At 43.0% G+C, this 16983-nt stretch overlaps 1 protein-coding gene across 5 annotated transcripts in view; it reads right to left on the minus strand.

Annotated features, from left to right (window-relative positions):
* Positions 1 to 8521: 8521 nt before the first annotated feature.
* The window catches only part of LOC109871046 (semaphorin-5B), a 271930-nt gene continuing 263468 nt past the window's right edge, over positions 8522 to 16983 (minus strand). For 2 of the 5 annotated variants that reach the window (XM_031805788.1, XM_020461822.2), the window contains 3 exons: positions 16469 to 16513; positions 15689 to 15894; positions 8522 to 11752 (listed from right to left, as the gene is read on the minus strand). In XM_031805788.1, coding sequence (XP_031661648.1) covers positions 11582 to 11752; positions 15689 to 15894; positions 16469 to 16513 — 422 coding nt within the window. In that variant the 3' untranslated portion in view covers positions 8522 to 11581. Of the gene's footprint in view, positions 11753 to 15676; positions 15895 to 16468; positions 16514 to 16983 lie in introns of all 5 variants that reach the window. The other 3 variants (XM_031805787.1, XM_031805784.1, XM_031805786.1) reach the window with 2 other exon arrangements.

Below are 16983 nucleotides of genomic sequence, written 5' to 3' on the forward strand. Positions count from 1 at the left end.
CCTTTGCTAGGAGACTCAATTGAGCTCAGGTGCATCCTGTTTCCATTGATCATCCTTGAGATGTTTCCACAACTTGATTGGAGTCCACCTGTGGTACATTTAATTGATTGGACATGATTTGGAAAGGCACACACCTGTCTATATAAACTCTCACAGTTGACAGTGAATGTCAGAGCAAAAAATCAAACCATGATGTCAAGGGAATTGTCCATAGAGCGCTGAGACAGGATTCTGTCCATGCACAGCTCTGAGGATAGGTACCAAAAAACGACTGCATCATTGAAAGTCCCCAAGAACTCAGTGGCCTCCATCATTCTGTGTGTAAGTGCGTGTGCGTGTGTACACATGCATCTGCCTTTATGGTACAGATGTTTGGAACCACCAAAACTCTTCCTAAAGCTGGCTGCCCGAGCAATCGGGGGAGAAGGGCCTGATAGTCACTCTGACAAAGCTCTAGAGTGCCTCTGTGGAGATGGGAGAGCCTTCCAGAAGGACAACCATCTCTGCAGCACTCCACCAATCAGGCCTTTATGGTACAGTGGCCAGACAGAAGCCACTCCTCAGGGCCTGGGAGAAACAGGAACTGGGAACCAAGAACTGGGGATGGTGCTGGGAAGAGATCTGTAGAGTGGAGGAAGAACAACCTGAGGAGCTCCAAAAAGCAAGTCCTGCAGGCTCTAGTTTTGTCTTATCTTTATTATTGTCCAGTCGTGTGGTCCTGGGCATACTGAACATACTGTATCTTATTACAAATACAAAATACCTTGTAGACCAATGTATCCTTAACTACAACAACATTCTCAGTCACTGTTACAGAAACATTTTACTTGTTTTCTCTGTAACTGTGATGTTTTTAATCAACCTTAGTTTCATTAATGCATTGAATAAGTTGCTCTGGACAGGAGCATCTACTAAATTACATGTAAATGTAAAAATAAATTATTGCAAAGCTCACTGCTGGGTATTATTACAATGAGGTCCGCCCTAAAACTATTTGTATTTTGATCAAGTTTGGCCATGCTTGGGGGCGGAGCTCATTCGAATAATACTCAGCAGTGTGCTTTGCAAGTGTTTTTTTCCAGAGCAACTTGCAGTCAGGTCATTCAACTGTAAATGCACAGTACTACTACTACTGTAAAAATGACAGGAAATGTTTTACAGTGTAGGAGTATTATGATGACATGGTGGAAAGGCTTTGAAAGCTAAAAGGGTTCTGAAGTGTTAACACATGCGATGTGTACGTATGGCCTTTGCAGCACAGTAGCTTTATTTAAATATTGTATGTTTGATGACTAGCAGCAGCATTATGTATAGTATGTGATTGAGCAGCTCTGAAATGTCAGTGAGAAGTTCTTTCACTCTGTAAGTACAAAAAAGGTCACTGTGCTGCTGCGAAAAACAGATGTTTATGTAGGCAACTGTGAACAATATAAGATAGTAAGCACTTGATTTGATTGTTCTTTTCAGGCACTTTAGACAATGTAGGCGTTTCATTGTTTTTCACTGAATTCAAGTGTTTATGTAAATTCAGGAATCCATGTCGAGAGCGTTTGGTTGATGTTGGATTATTCAACATAAAGAAGGATTGGTGTACACATCTGTTTGTCGAAATGCATTTAGAAAAATGACAGAGAAGTAGTCAATGTTTTGAGGGCAGAAATAAGTACACACCACTTCAAACAACACCTGGTGGTTCAAATAGAGCGTGTTGTGTGTGTGCGCGTGTGTTTGCTATCGTGTTCGTGTGGAAGCTTTTTAGGGACACAGTAGCAAAATGCTTTAAATAAACACAAGGACAGGGAAATAGCTTAAAGCCTAGAATACGGCCTGACACACTGATTTTCACTTACTTCTTGCTCCCGCTTTATTGCTCCTAAAAGTTGCACTACCACCTGAGACTTTTTGTGTTGCCTAAGCACTCGCCTGTACCCCTTTCATAACTGCCAACTTCAGATGAATACAAGGGGGAAGAAAAAGGCTTGTGGTGCATTTTGAAAACAGGCCTTGCATTTCTGTGTATAAATGATTCAGGTTTACCAATTTGCAAAATGTTACCAAGCTTGGGTTTAGTTTCAACGTATTAAACCACAGGGAGTAGGGGAACTGCAAGCCTATTTCTCAACTCAGTAATACAGCAACGCTATGAAGGAATTTTTTATTTTTTTTATTTGACCTTTATTTAACCAGGCAAGTCAGTTAAGAACACATTCTTATTTTCAATGACGGCCTGGGAACAGTGAGTTAACTGCCTGTTCAGGGGCAGAACAACAGATTTGTACCTTGTCAGCTCGGGGGTTTGAACTGACAACCTTCCGGTTACTAGTCCAACGCTCTAACCACTAGGCTACCCTGCCGCCCCAAGAGTTCTATTCAATCATATCCACTTCAGCTGACATCCACATAGCATTTGTTTTGGAGGTGGAACAGCATTAGAGCTGTCAAATCCACAAGTGGCTCATGGCGTTATACCAAAAGCGGACATTGCCATTGGCTGCATAGAGTCGCATTAACAGGAATCCCATGCAGCCTTGTTTACAAGTTTGAACACTGGATCATGAGATGTAATCTACACCTCGATTAGGCTCATAGAAATCCTCATTATTTAGTTGAATTCAATTTGAGCATAATTGTCTCTATATAGCCTACACTTTCTAGTTCTGAATTTCTAACATGAGTGGGGGGGTGAGCGGCTTCGGGACAATGATCACAAGAGCAGCGGCTCACCAATTTGACGCTCCAATGCAGTTCTACCTCCGACACCACCAAAGCATCAGCTATGCGGGTGTCTGCTATCACTGGTTAACGTCTGATCTGTTTGAATTTAGGCCTAACTCTTTTTATAATTTGTGACAGGAGGGAGAAAAGTATAAAGTATGGATTTGGGCTTTCATTGTCTAGCCCAGGGTTTCCCAAACTCGGTCCTGGGGCCTCACCCCACCTGGGTGCACATTTTGTTTTTTGTCCTAGCACTACACAGCTGATTCAAATCATCAAAGCTTGATGATGAGATGGTTATTTGAATCAGCTGTGTAGTGCTAGGACAAAACTCAGCCAGGACCCTGGTATAGACTACCTCTCATGTCCTCAGTAGGTTGTTGTCTTTGCTAAGGTGGATATAGACCTTACTGGTTTTAGGACAGAAGACTTGTTTCCTAAAAAAGCTCAATAGAAGATGACATAAGGATATAATGTTGGGGATAGCTTTCTGTAGTACCTTTAAAGTGTTATGGTTTACAATAATACTCTCTGTATAGAATTGTACTGCCAGATATCACACCGTGACCGGTCCTAGAACAACTGGGATAGAGGCTACTTTGTTGCTCTGTACACACTCAGGCTGTACAACTAATGTCCAACACATTTTGCACAATGGTTCTGATACAAGAGAGAGTTTTTCTATAGATACACAAACAATGTTTGTGTAAACATTTTTGTGCAAACAAACTCTCTGCTTGTTACGTTCCCCAGTTCCTGTGTTGTAGTTTTGTTTGTATGTGTGTGTTTCAGGAAAATGGCTTCCTGGATTCCCCCAAGCAGCTGATTGGTCAGCCCCATTGATGATTGGAGAGCTGACCCCGCCCCCCGTCAGGATACAGCTGCATCTCATTACAGACTCCTTCTCCAGCTACACGAGCCAGTGTTCTGTTGCTCAGAAGGAGATGAATACTGTGTCCTGTGTTGGTTGTTTCTTAGAAAGGGCTTATTGTTATAGCCTCTATTGGTTGTTGCTCAGAGAGAGCTTCTTTGGTATCTTGTGTTGGTTGTTGCTCAAATCGTTTGTGTATAGTATTTTGTAGCCGGTCCTTCTAAGGTATGTCTATGACAAAAGGACTGTGTTTTTCATTATAGAAATTGTTTGTATTATTCTGTTTAATTTGTTCCCAGGGGGAAGGCACCTAGGGAGTGTTTAGGTAAGAGGCCTGCGAGCATACATAACCCATAATATTTACTATCTATACACACTAGGTAAGACCTGGGCGGACCACCCCATGTATATTGCCTCACCAGGTGGTGCTAAGTTAGGTAAGTAGTGGGGAGGCAGGTAAGGTAGGAGAGGGTAGGTTAGGTAAGTAGTGGGGAGGCAGGTAAGGTAGAAGAGGGTAGGTTAGGTAAGTAGTGGGGAGGCAGGTAAGGTAGAAGAGGGTAGGTTAGGTAAGTAGTGGGGAGGCAGGTAAGGTAGAAGACGGTAGGTTAGGTAAGTAGTGGGGAGGCAGGTAAGGTAGAAGAGGGTAGGTTAGGTAAGTAGTGGGGAGGCAGGTAAGGTAGAAGAGGGTAGGTTAGGTAAGTAGTGGGGAGGCAGGTAAGGTAGGAGAGGGGGCTTTGACATTTACTTTCTTTGTTTTGGATCCGTTCAGCCCCTTTTCCCCAAATTTACAGTGTGAAGGACAAAATTCACAGTAAACGGTAAATTCTCTGCCTTTATCATCCTTACTCGCACCTACAGTCCATACCTCTTTTACTCCACTGGGAGTTGAGTTGTAGCAGGGTGTTGCGTTCCCTCTCCAAGAGGCGTATGTAACACTGCTGTATCACAAAAATATCAGTTTCACAACCAGTGTGTCAAATGCTTTGTACATCAGTTGACAACCTGAGTGTGTACGGGACCGTATTGATAGGTGATACTGTGCCTTTCCCTACCCTCTTCATGTGCACATGTCCCCATCAACCTTTTAGTATCATCAGCATTTTTGTTTAAGGCCCAGTCATCAATATACCTTCTCCTTAAAATGGGCATTAGCATTTACAACCTCGGTACAGGTGCTTAAGTATATTAAATTATACACAAATGAATGGCTTCATCACTGCCTTCCTTGCTCAGCAATGCAGAACAACTATAAACTGGAGATGCTCAAATGAGTCTCGAATAAATAAGATGAACAAAAATAAATATTCTAGAATTAATTTGAGACTGGTGCTATATATTTGTTTTCTTTTTAAGGAGAAGTTTATTTCTAATTCAATGCGTAACACTTGTATCTTTTATCAATGTTTATTATGAGTATTTCTGTAATTTAATGTGGCTCTCTGCACTTTCACCGGATGTTTGTTTGAGACAATGCATTTCTGAACATAACACATCAATTTTAAATGAGGTTTTGGACATAAAGGTTAACTTTATCAAACAAAAGACACATTTATTGTGTTATACATGAAGTCCTGTGAGTGCCATCTGATGAAGATCATCAAAGGTTAGTGATTAATTTAATCGCTATTTCTGACTTTTGTGAGCCCTCTCCTTGGCTGAGATGGTGAATGGTGAATAATACTTGTATGTTTGAGGAATTTTAATTATGGGATTTCTGTTGTTTTGAATTTGGCGCCCTGCAATTTCACTGGCTGTTGGCGAGGTGGGACGCTAGCCCACATATCCCAGAGAAGTTAACCTTTTTGGGATAGGGGGCAGCATTTTCACTTTTGGATGAATAGCGTGCCCAGAGTGAACTGCCTCCTACTCTGTCCCAGATGCTAATACATGCATATTATTATTACTATTGGATAGAAAACACTCTGAAGTTTCTAAAACTGTTTGAATGATGTATGTGAGTATAACATAACTCATATGGCAGGTATTTTTTCTCAGGTTTTTGCCTGCCATATGAGTTATGTTATACTCACAGACATCATTCAAACAGTTTTAGAAACTTCATAGTGTTTTCTATCCAAATCTACAATTTCTGGCATATTCTAGCTTTTGAGTCTGAGTAGCAGGCAGTTTACTCTGGGCACCTTATTATCCAAGCTACTCAATACTGCCCCCCAGTCCCAAATAAGTTTTAAAGATGTGAGCCTCATGGTGATTTAACATAATTTAATTTCCTCTCTTTCATCCCTCTCTTTCATCCCTCTCCTTCATTAGCAGGGACTGGGAAAGGACGATGTACAGGAGAAGACCCTACATCACTGCCCTCTCTCTGTCTCCCAATCATCACTCACCGTCAGCCTTAACCAATAACAACATTAACCCATTCTATATTGTTCTGGCTAATGGAGGTTGGAATATGGTCACCTACGGTTAGGGCTAGTGTTAGGGCCAAGCTTAGGGCTAGTGTTAGGGCTAGTGTTAGGGCTAGTGTTAGGGCTAAGGTTAGGTCTAAGGTTAGGGCTAAGGTTAGGGCTAAGGTTAGGGCTAAGGTTAGGGCTAGGGTTAGGGCAAAGTTTAGGACTAGGGTTAGGACTAGGTTTAGGGATAGGGTTAGGGCTAAGGTTAGTGCCAGGGTTATGGCTAAGGTTAGGGTTAGGGCTAAGGTTAGGGCTAATGTTAAGGTTAGGGCTAAGGTTAGGGATAAGGTTAGAGCTAAGGTTAGGGCTAAGGTTGTGGTTAGGGTTAGGGCTAAGGTTAGGGTTAGGGATAAGGTTAGGGCTAAGGTTAGGCTAAGGTTGTGGTTAGGGCTAAGGTTAGGGCTAGGGCTAAGGTTAGGGCTAGGGCTAAGGTTAGGGCTAGGGTTAGGGCTAAGGTTAGGGCTAGGGCTAAGGTTAGGGCTAAGGTTAGGGCTAAGGTTAGGGCTAAGGTTAGGGTTAGGACTAAGGTTAGGGCTAGGGTTATAGGGCTAAGGTTAGGGCTAAGGTTTGGCTAGGGTTAGGGCTAAGGTTAGGGCTAAGGTTAGGTTTAAGGGTTAACCTTAGCCTCAACCCTAACTCCAACCTTTACCTTACCCCTATAAGGTTAGGGTTGTTTATTGGTCCACTACAGGTCCTCTACTGGTCCACAACTCTGCCTGCTTCAACAAAGGTCATTCCAGAACAAAAGATTAGCTTGCAAATTGCCTCTGATTTAAGCGTTGATACTTTTCATAAAGACAGGTCACTGAAATTATCAGTTTGAAAGTGTGAAAACCCAAATGTATACAAATCTATAAAGGGACCTTATAATTGTCCTTCTACTGAGGAGGTACACACAGTATCTCCTCAGTAGAATCTAGACTCTTTGATAACATTTCAAATGCCATCGTGTCCCTTTCAGTTCCTTTGACGTTCCATTGTACACTGCAGAGATTAGTTGGCTAGTGGATTAATTGTAAGCTTCTGCGTCAAATCAAACAATTTCCCAGGACGGAGATCTCAGTGGAGTGTGTGACCAGCCACTGAACACGACAACAGACTCCAGAACCCCCAGACATTGAGATGAGAGCCATCATCTGGCATAGAGATCTGTTGTGCTGTGTGAACTTCTCCGCTATGTAAACACACAAACACTGTCTCCCACTCTTCATCTTTCCTCCCTTCGGGGGTGCAATACTTCAAAACAATCAACCACGGCCCTCCAATTGGTAAACATCAACAGACAGAAGTAGAACATCTGAGCTCCACTAGGCCTACTGGTCAGTGTGTAAAGTACATCAGAGGGTTGCACTGACGCTAAGCTAATGCTAAAGTACTGGAGCAAATAACCAGCACATTCCTGAAGATCCATGTTTCTCAAACCAGCTGTTTGCTGTCCCATGAGGCCACATCAGAGGGCCTTGGCGCACTGTCACCATGGTAAAATACTGGAGCCAATAAGCAGAGTCCTGAGGATGTTAGCAGTGGTGCATCTGAAGTAACAAGGAGAACTGGGGACACTTTGATACTAACTTGCAGCTCTGCAGCCAAGAGGACACTGACTCGTACCCTCATCATCATCATAGTTACCTCACACACCAACCATCCCTATAGGACAGTACTCAGCAGCATTAGTCCATAGGACAAGACTACTGTAGATGGATAGTGACCCCCAAAACTGTGAGCCAGCTTGCCCATCACTCCATGATTACTCTATGATGTCCATGCCAGTCAGCCATCTCAGCAGATAAGAGGTGATTAATTCATGCAACCGCTGCATTCATCAATAAAGCCACTCTCAGCTGCTTGAGCTTCTCTGGGTAATGGAGAGGCACAGCCGGGCCAGGAGAGCACTCCAGTCAAATGAGGAAGCAGCGCTATACTCACTTTCTCTCTGTGGATGAGTGGGGTGAAGTTCCTGACATATCAGATGAATGTCAGGCCTGCCATGGACAGTACTGTAGGCTACATCCAGTACATGGATACTTTCAGCTTTAAGGGAAATGTCTAGTTAGTGTAGGTCTAAAATGATAGTGATGGATATGTGCTGTCAATCAGGTGAAACCTGTACATATAGCGTAATCTGTCAACCTGTACATATAGCGTAATCTGTCAATCAGGTGAAACCTGTACATATAGCGTAATCTGCATACAGAGGCATTGAGGCAAGATATTCTGTTTCAGCAGGATTATATCCTTTATTTAGACACTGGCACTGATCAATGTGGCACTCTTCTTGACTGCTTAGCTGGCACCAGGAAGAGAGCTTTCCGTCTGGTGCTGCACTGGGGTGATGTGATGGAGTACATGCGCACGCGCGCACGCACACACACACACACACACACACACACACACACACACACACACACACACACACACACACACACACACACACACACACACACACACACACACACACACACACACACACACACACACACACACACACACACACACACACACACACAAAATGACTCATGTGATGTTGGCATCAAGGTTTATTATCCTTTATAATGTACAATATACAAAAATATAGAGTACCAAAAAATTCACAGTGTCTAAAAGGCAGTGATTACAGTCTATGTCACATATCTAACAGTACCACCAGGTCAGTTGCATAGAAGGGCACCGAGCCAATCAGGGGACAGAGCTCCACAATGTGACATCCAGCTTGTCCAATCAAAAGTGACTACAGGGCCAGGGGAAGCAAATTAGAGGGAGTCACCATTTAGGGGGAGCCAATTACAAACCCAAGAAACGTGGGTGAGGCATGTGTGGAAAAGGAAAACCACAGGATGGATGTGTTACTTTAAGTCCTCTAAACAGCAGAATTACTTTTATCTCATTTACATGACTCTTTGCTGTATCAAGTTCTTATTTGCCATGTTTTATTAAGGTAGGGCTTTTAATTATAAATGTTTTATTGTGGTGGTGACATTGATTCTGTATTAAACTGGCACAAGTGCCTCTAAAACGACGGGCTGTCTTTGTTACTCTAAGATACTACACAAGATGTAGCCAAACTGTACATCTGCACAAAGTAACAAAACAGCTGTTGTGTATTCATTACGGAAACCGTTTAAGACCCAAACGGAAAGCAAAAAGAGAAAAACAAGAGTTTTTATTTGACAAATTCATGTACGTCCCTCTTCTTTTCATTCCGTTTGCGAAACATTTTGCAACAGAATCGGTGGAATGAATACATCCCTGGAAAAGATGTATAGGCCGTAGTCAACCAGTCACATTGACTAGCTCTATCCCCTTACAAACCCCATGGTTGGTGTGTACATAGCTGCTGCACTTTTTTACAACTATAAGGCTTCAAACAAAACAAACAAAACAAAAAACAGTGTTAGCTATACAATAATATACATTTACATTATACTAACCTTTAGATGTCATTAATGGTCTGCAGATCGAAGGCTGTCTCTTATGTACAGATAGAGCTCTCGTGCATATAGCGGAACTATAGAATTAGAATGATAGAATAAAATCCTTCTATTTCTATGAGAGGAACTAGAAGCATTGCTGCTGAAATAGCATAACATCAGGCATAATAAGAAAATATAGCACAGTTGTGTTTCTCAAATTCCTTTATGATCCAAGCTTCCCCATGAGAACCGTGCAGCTCTCCTTAAACTTACAATGATTAACATCTTATACGTGGGACACACAGAAACCCAGCGGAACATCAGGAGTGCCATCATCATAATGTGTGAAAAAATGTCCCGTCATATACAGTCATATGTAATAAAGCATTACATTTACATTGTACAAAATACATACAGAGTTGTCTGTTCCTCTCCTCATTCAAGCTCACAGGCATACACATACGAAGCAAGCAAACATACACATACAAGCAAAACATTAATCTCATACCAGTATTTCTAAACATAATTTAGCAATGTTAAGAGAGGGATCCATTAATATTTGCTACAGACAGACTTATATTTGCTTCTACATGAATCTGTGTTTGATTTTTTTGTTCTTATTTGTAAAATATGTCAGATACACATTGGCTACTAAGCTGCTTTGAAAAATGTAAAAATAATGTATTTCGTGATGTGAAACTGATGAGAAACTAAAAAGTGAATCAGCTATTATTTGTGAAATAAAACTTTTCCTCCTATACTACTGTTCTCTCTCTCTCTCTCTCTAGCATTAAACAAATAACCTCCCTCATAACAAAACCACTTTAAAAAAAGGTGCCACACTACTAGCTTATTATCCTAGCTTGTATGATATCATATCAAAATGCAGTTGCAGTCCAGTTTTGCACACTGAGCGGTAGTAGGTAGGTACAGTGCTCAGTAGAATGCATCCATTTCATTCTAGAAACAAGGGAATTCCCTTCTAGAAGTCTTTATATAATCTGACCCCACATTATCCCCTCTGTTGCATACAGACAGGCACCCGAGGCAACCCAAAGCTGTTGTACCAACTATATCCCGTCAACTGATTCCAACTCTCTGTCAGACACCTCAGATCTCTATCCCATGTTCAGATCATTCCCTGGGAAGCCTACCTATACATTACATAACACAGCTAGGCAGCCTGATGTGTGGGGCCTTGTTTGGACATAAGCAGATTAAAACTAGAGTCTATCCAGCAATGAGTATGTCTGTATCTGTGTGGACCAATATAGGTAGTGTTTTGTCCATAATCGATCACACGCTGCCATCCATGGATGTGCCTCTGTTCCCCTGGTCCTCTAGTACCACCCAAAAACATGGAAGAGCTGAAGTCCCAGGTTCTTGTCCTCCTCATGTCATGTGATGAGGTGAGCTGAGTGCATTCATCCATCCACCTCCAAGCACAATAGAACTGATATTGGCCTCTTGATCTCTTGAATTCATTTAGTAATTTTTTTGGTTTCCTCATGATTTGCAACCCCCGCACTGAAGCAAGGACAGACACCAGGATATGTGCCGGTTGGGATGTTCCCGGTAACTTGTTGTTGGGAGAATTCTGAGTTTAGAATGGGGATAAAAGCTGCAGACAGAGGGGATGTTGGTGTCATAGAGACTCATTCATAGAGGTGACCAGACAGACCAGAGAGGAGAAGATGTGGCCATTTTGAGTATCTCTTAAGGCCACCTCTAGCCTCTCTGAATAGCACAACACCTACAGTAAGGCGATCAGGTTGTCAAGTTCCACAGGGATAAGTCATTGTCCAAATCCATACTGTAGGTTATAGTGTCTTATGGAGTTCATCATTCAGCTCTCCATCAAAGCACTATGTTGACACTGTGATGTCCAGTACCAGGATCAGGTTCCTGGCTCTAGTTAGTGAGTCTAGGGGAGGCATCAGTATCCATACTGTATCCACCCCTACAGAGTGCTGATAGTACGTTCCAGGTATACCCTTACACACACACACACCCCACCATTTTGGTGATACCATGGGATAAAGGAAAGGAGAGCAAAAATGAGATCCAGGTCTTAGGTTGTGTTCAGTCACCATGGCATTTGTCACCATGGCGATGGGGGTGGAGTTCAGTCTGGGTAGGTAGGTGGGGCTGGGGTCCTTGGGGTGTGTGTCTCAGCTGTGGTTATAGGTCCTGCAAGGGGAAGGGGAGGAGTCAGGCCTGTTGTAGTCGAATTTACCCAGCGCTGTGGGGTAGTAGGTGGTAGTGTAAACGTTAGTTTGCTGCAGGGGCGTTGGGTAGAAGTTAGACCTCTCATCTGGGAGCAGGTTGTTCTTGTTCAGAGTCTGGAAGTGGAGAGAAGACAATCATAACAAATGACAGTGGCTACAAACTTAGACAGAAAACACTGGAGGGTGTAACATACTGTTAGTGTATGTCTGGGTGAGGTGGGAAGAGTAGAGAAAACAGGCATAACAGTGACATAAGAGTTTCATAACAGTACCATAACAGATGGTTTAGTTTACCAATGACTCAGACAGGAGCAATATCCATATATTATACTCTTACAAGTTGAAAAGTGGGCTACAGTGCTGGGTACTGGAAGTGCATCTTTAAGCAAGGTAGAAAACTTCAACAAAATGTGATTTATCAGCCATAAATCAAGCATAATCAATTAACAAATATGAGAGGGATGAATAAATTACAGTAGGTCCTTCTAAATGAGGAAACAGAACAAAATACATTTTTACTGTAGTGTACATTCAAAATGGAACCCTTTTACCTTTATAGTGCACTACATTTGACCAGGGCCCATTTGGAAAGTAGTGCACTATATGGGCAATGGGGTGTCATTTGGGACTCACCCTTAATGTAATGCACTTCACTTTACAGGCAGGTTGCGGCGGCTAGAAGCCACAACAAGCCAACGGAGAGAACACTACGGAGGGCTGCTCAGTAATGTCATTTATCTTAACAGCTCTGGTCCCTGCTCTGTAATTGGGTTCCAGAATCTGTGAAATGCACAACAACGTTGGCCATTTTGAAACGCCCTGGAGGAGGGCGGTGAGGGCCTGTGAAGAAAGACCAATGATAACCGCAGTAGTTCTCAGGTTGAGTGAGTGGATCTAGCTAGCTAACCTGGTTAAACCAGACTGAATGCTGTGCTCACAGGTTAAACATAGCAAAATCAGTTAAGATGCCAGGCTAATAGTTAGCTAGCTACCTGTGGTATGAAACCTGCCTAGCCATACTTATTATATTAAGCCTCTGCTCTCACTGTATGGCTCTGATCATCAGTGCCAGGTATTAGAACCCAGCCTCAACTACTGCACCACAACACATCACTCACCCAGCTGGCGGCTGGCAGATTTAGAAAAACAATCAGGAGTCCTTCTGAGATGCAACAACCATCATCTGAGATAGACTGTCCTAGCACAGTACTTGACTAATTAGGGGGAAGAATAATATGGAACTATGTATACTAGGTGGATCATGACCTTGGTCCTAAGGCTAAACCCAGACGTACGTATGAAGGGCAATGCCACAGTGGGAAGGATCGATGGGGTCAGAAGGTGGCTCATAGGCACACGCAGGTGTTAGGTCCAAGAGTGAGGAAAGGTGGGGCAGGCAGGTGCAGCTTGACTTTACATTTATTATTGAATTTAATATAGCTGAGCCAACCTCAATGTTTTGGCTGATGCTTTCTCAAGAGATGATGGTTCAGCATTATAGACAGCAGCGGGAGTCAGTTGCTATAACAGCCCAACGGGGTCCAATAATAAGGACTGAGGCTATGATCAGGCAGAGACACAAGACACCATGGAGTAAGGAAACCAGGTGAAGACAGATAAGAGTTCTGAGCTCTCACTATTACTCATCCTCATATAATGAAAGAACCCTAAACATAAGGAAAATCTTCTCAAAGCCATATGAATGGCTGGTCTTACAGCATCTCTTTGCTATGCAGACAATTGTGCATGTCTGTGTGTGTATATGTCTGTGTGTGTACATGTCTGTGTGTGTATATGTCTGTGTGTGTATATGTCTGTGTGTGTATATGTCTGTGTGTGTATATGTCTGTGTGTGTATATGTCTGTGTGCAGGTAGCCTAGTGGTTAGAGCGTTGTACAAGTAACCGGAAGGTTGCAAGTTCAAACCCCCGAGCTGACAAGGTACAATTCTGTCATTCTGCCCTGAACAGGCAGTTAACCCACTGTTCCTAGGCTGTCATTGAAAATAAGAATTGGTTCTTAACTGACTTTCCTAGTTAAATAAAGGTAAAAAAATATATATATATATGTCTGTGTGGGTACATGTCTGTGTGTGTGTATGTGTGCACATGTCTGTGTGTCTGTGTGTGTGTACATATGTCTGTGTGTACACATGTCTGTGTGTGTATAAAGTTGGGCAAAAAAGTATTTAGTCAGCCACCAATTGTGCAAGTTCTCCCACTTAAAAAGATGAGAGAGGTCTGAAATTTTCATCATAGGTAAACTTCAACTATGACAGACAAAATGAGAAAAAAGAATACAGAAAATCACATTGTAGGATTTTTTTATGAATTTATTTGCAAATTATGGTGGAAAATAAGTATTTGGTCAATAACAAAAGTTGATCTCAATACTTTGTTATATACCCTTTGTTGGCAATGATAGAGGTCAAATGTTTTCTGTAAGTCTTCACAAGGTTTTAACACACTGTTGCTGGTATTTTGGCCCATTCCTCCATGCAGATATCCTCTAGAGCAGTGATGTTTTGGGGCTGTTGCTGGGCAACACGGACTTTCAACTCCCTCCAAAGATTTTCTATGGGGTTGAGATCTGTAGACCGGCTCGGCCACTCCAGGACCTTGAAACGCCTCTTACGAAGCCACTCCTTCATTGCCCGGGCGGTGTGTTTGGGATCATTGTCATGCTGAAAGACCCAGCCACATTTCATCTTCAATGCCCTTGCTGATGGAAGGAGGTTTTCATTCAAAATCTCACGATACATGGCCCCATTCATTCTTTCCTTTACACGGATCACTCGTCCTGGTCCCTTTGCAGAAAAACAGCCCCAAAGCACGATGTTTCCACCCCCATGCTTCACAGTAGGTATGGTGTTCTTTGGATGCAACTCAGCATTCTTTGTCCTCCAAACACGACGAGTTGAGTTTTTACCAAAAAGTTATATTTTGGTTTCATCTGACCATATGACATTCTCCCAATCTTCTTCTGGATCATCCAAATGCTCTCTAGCAAACTTCAGACGGGCCTGGACATGTACTGGCTTAAGCAGGGGGACACGTCTGGCACTGCATGATTTGAGTCCCTGGCGGTGTAGTGTGTTACTGATGGTAGGCTTTGTTACTTTGGTCCCAGCTCTCTGCAGGTCATTCACTAGGTCCCCCCGTGTGGTTCTGGGATTTTTGCTCACCATTCTTGTGATCATTTTGACCCCACAGGGTGAGATCTTGCGTGAAGCCCCAGATCGAGGGAGATTATCAGTGGTCTTGTATGTCTTCCATTTCCTAATAACCGCTCCCACAGTTGATTTCTTCAAACCAAGCTGCTTACCTATTGCAGATTCAGTCTTCCCAGCCTGGTGCAGGTCTACAATTTTGTTTCTGGTGTCCTTTGACAGCTCTTTGGTCTTGTCCATAGTGGAGTTTGGAGTGTGACTGTTTGAGGTTGTGGACAGGTGTCTTTTATACTGATAACAAGTTCAAACACGTGCCATTAATACAGGTAACGAGTGGAGGACAGGGGAGCCTCTTAAAGAAGAAGTTATAGGTCTGTGAGAGCCAGAAATCTTGCTTGTTTGTAGGTGACCAAATACTTATTTTCCACCATAATTTGCAAATAAATTCATAAAAAATCCTACATGTCTGTGTGTGTACATGTCTGTGTGTGTGGACATGTTTAATTATACTTGTGGAGAAGTCCCAGTAAACTGAACATTTTCTGACCAACTGGGGACATTTTGCAAGCCCCCACAAAGAAAAAGGCGATTTCCAGGGGGTTTATGGTTAGGGTTAGAATTAGGTTTAAAGTTAAGTTTTGGGGTTAAGGTTAGGGTCAGGGCTAGGGTTAGGGTTAGGAAAACTAGGATTTGGAATGGGAATCAATTGTGTGTCCTCACAAGGTTAGTAAAACAACAGTGGATGTGTGTGTTTATGCATGTGTGTCTGCATGCAGAGGACTCAGGCCTGTTGTGTGTGTATATGCATGTCTGTGTGTGTATCTATCCACGTGTGTGTCTGCATGAGTGACAACCCTTGTATACTGTACCTGTGACAATACCTTGAACTCCATGGGCGTGTATTTCTCGTTCTTTGGTGTGGTGTTGCCCTTGTAGTTGAGGTGGTTGGGTGTGGTTGGGTGTATGACGGCAGACTCCTGCGAGGGCTTGTGGAAGTGCTGGCAGTACACATAGACCAGAAAGGACAGAAGGCCCGCCCCGAGGAAACAAGACACGCCTGTGGCTATCAGGTGCAGAGAGGTGAATGCTGCGCAAAAACAACAAAGCAGACAGATGGGAGGAGGTCAGTCACGATGTCTAGTTCAATTATCGGTGTCTGTTATCTGTCGTTTTCGTTCTCTCATCATAACTCTGTCTTTCTTTCCTCATCCTCCTTCACATATTGTATTGCAGCAAAGTGGTAGCCTGGTCACATATCTGTTTGTGCTGTCTTGCCATCTCTTAGTGACAATGACCTCAGGAGTTGGCAAGACAGCACAAACATATTGGGGACCAGGCTAGTAAAATGGTGGTTCATTCAAGGGAATCAAGCTCCTCCTCCTCAGTGCTCCTGCCGTCAAACCTGGAAGCTGTCCAATGGAATGGCGGCACAGCCTTGAAACCATTACCCTTCCCAGCATGGTTCCTACACTTTATTATAATGGCCATCCCCCCTCATGCATATTCCACTTCTGATGATTGGTTCAAAGGCTTGTGCAGCGGGGTGTACCTACAGCGCTCCTATTACCTCCTGCTGACTGAATGAAAGGATTCATGGAACACACACACACATACACACACACGCATTCACACGTACTGTAGGTGGTTGTTAATCCACTTACCTCTGCATTGCTGGTCCTTATCAAAGCCAGACGCAGGGAGAATCACTGCAACACAACACACACACAGACAGACATGCAGAGACAGACAAACAGTCAGCTACCAGCACATGCACATTCTCACCATGCACAGAAATATCTGGAAACCATCCAAGAGTTCAGAGTGATTTGAACTGGTAGATGGTACTTGCAGAACAGTACACACAGTATACAGTACACAGTATACACAAAGAAACATACATCATGAAACACTAATGAGAACTTCAGACAGTTGGGATTGTTGTGTAGACTAGCTTCTATGATGTTTGACCGACACTTAAAGTCATTCATCAGGAGGGAGAGGAGGGAAGAGGAGGGTATGTGTTTTTAATTGAGATGTGGCCATCCTATGATTACATTTTGGGGCAATTTCGGCTGAGTGAGTGTCACACGCCATCCCAGTGACCTTACGATTTCCAACGCCTCCTCCGAAATCGCAATGAAATTAGATGTGATTTGGGCCGCGTCCCAAACGGTAC

This window comes from Oncorhynchus kisutch, linkage group LG26, assembly GCF_002021735.2.
Source record: "Oncorhynchus kisutch isolate 150728-3 linkage group LG26, Okis_V2, whole genome shotgun sequence".
Taxonomy (NCBI): Eukaryota; Metazoa; Chordata; class Actinopteri; order Salmoniformes; family Salmonidae; genus Oncorhynchus; species Oncorhynchus kisutch.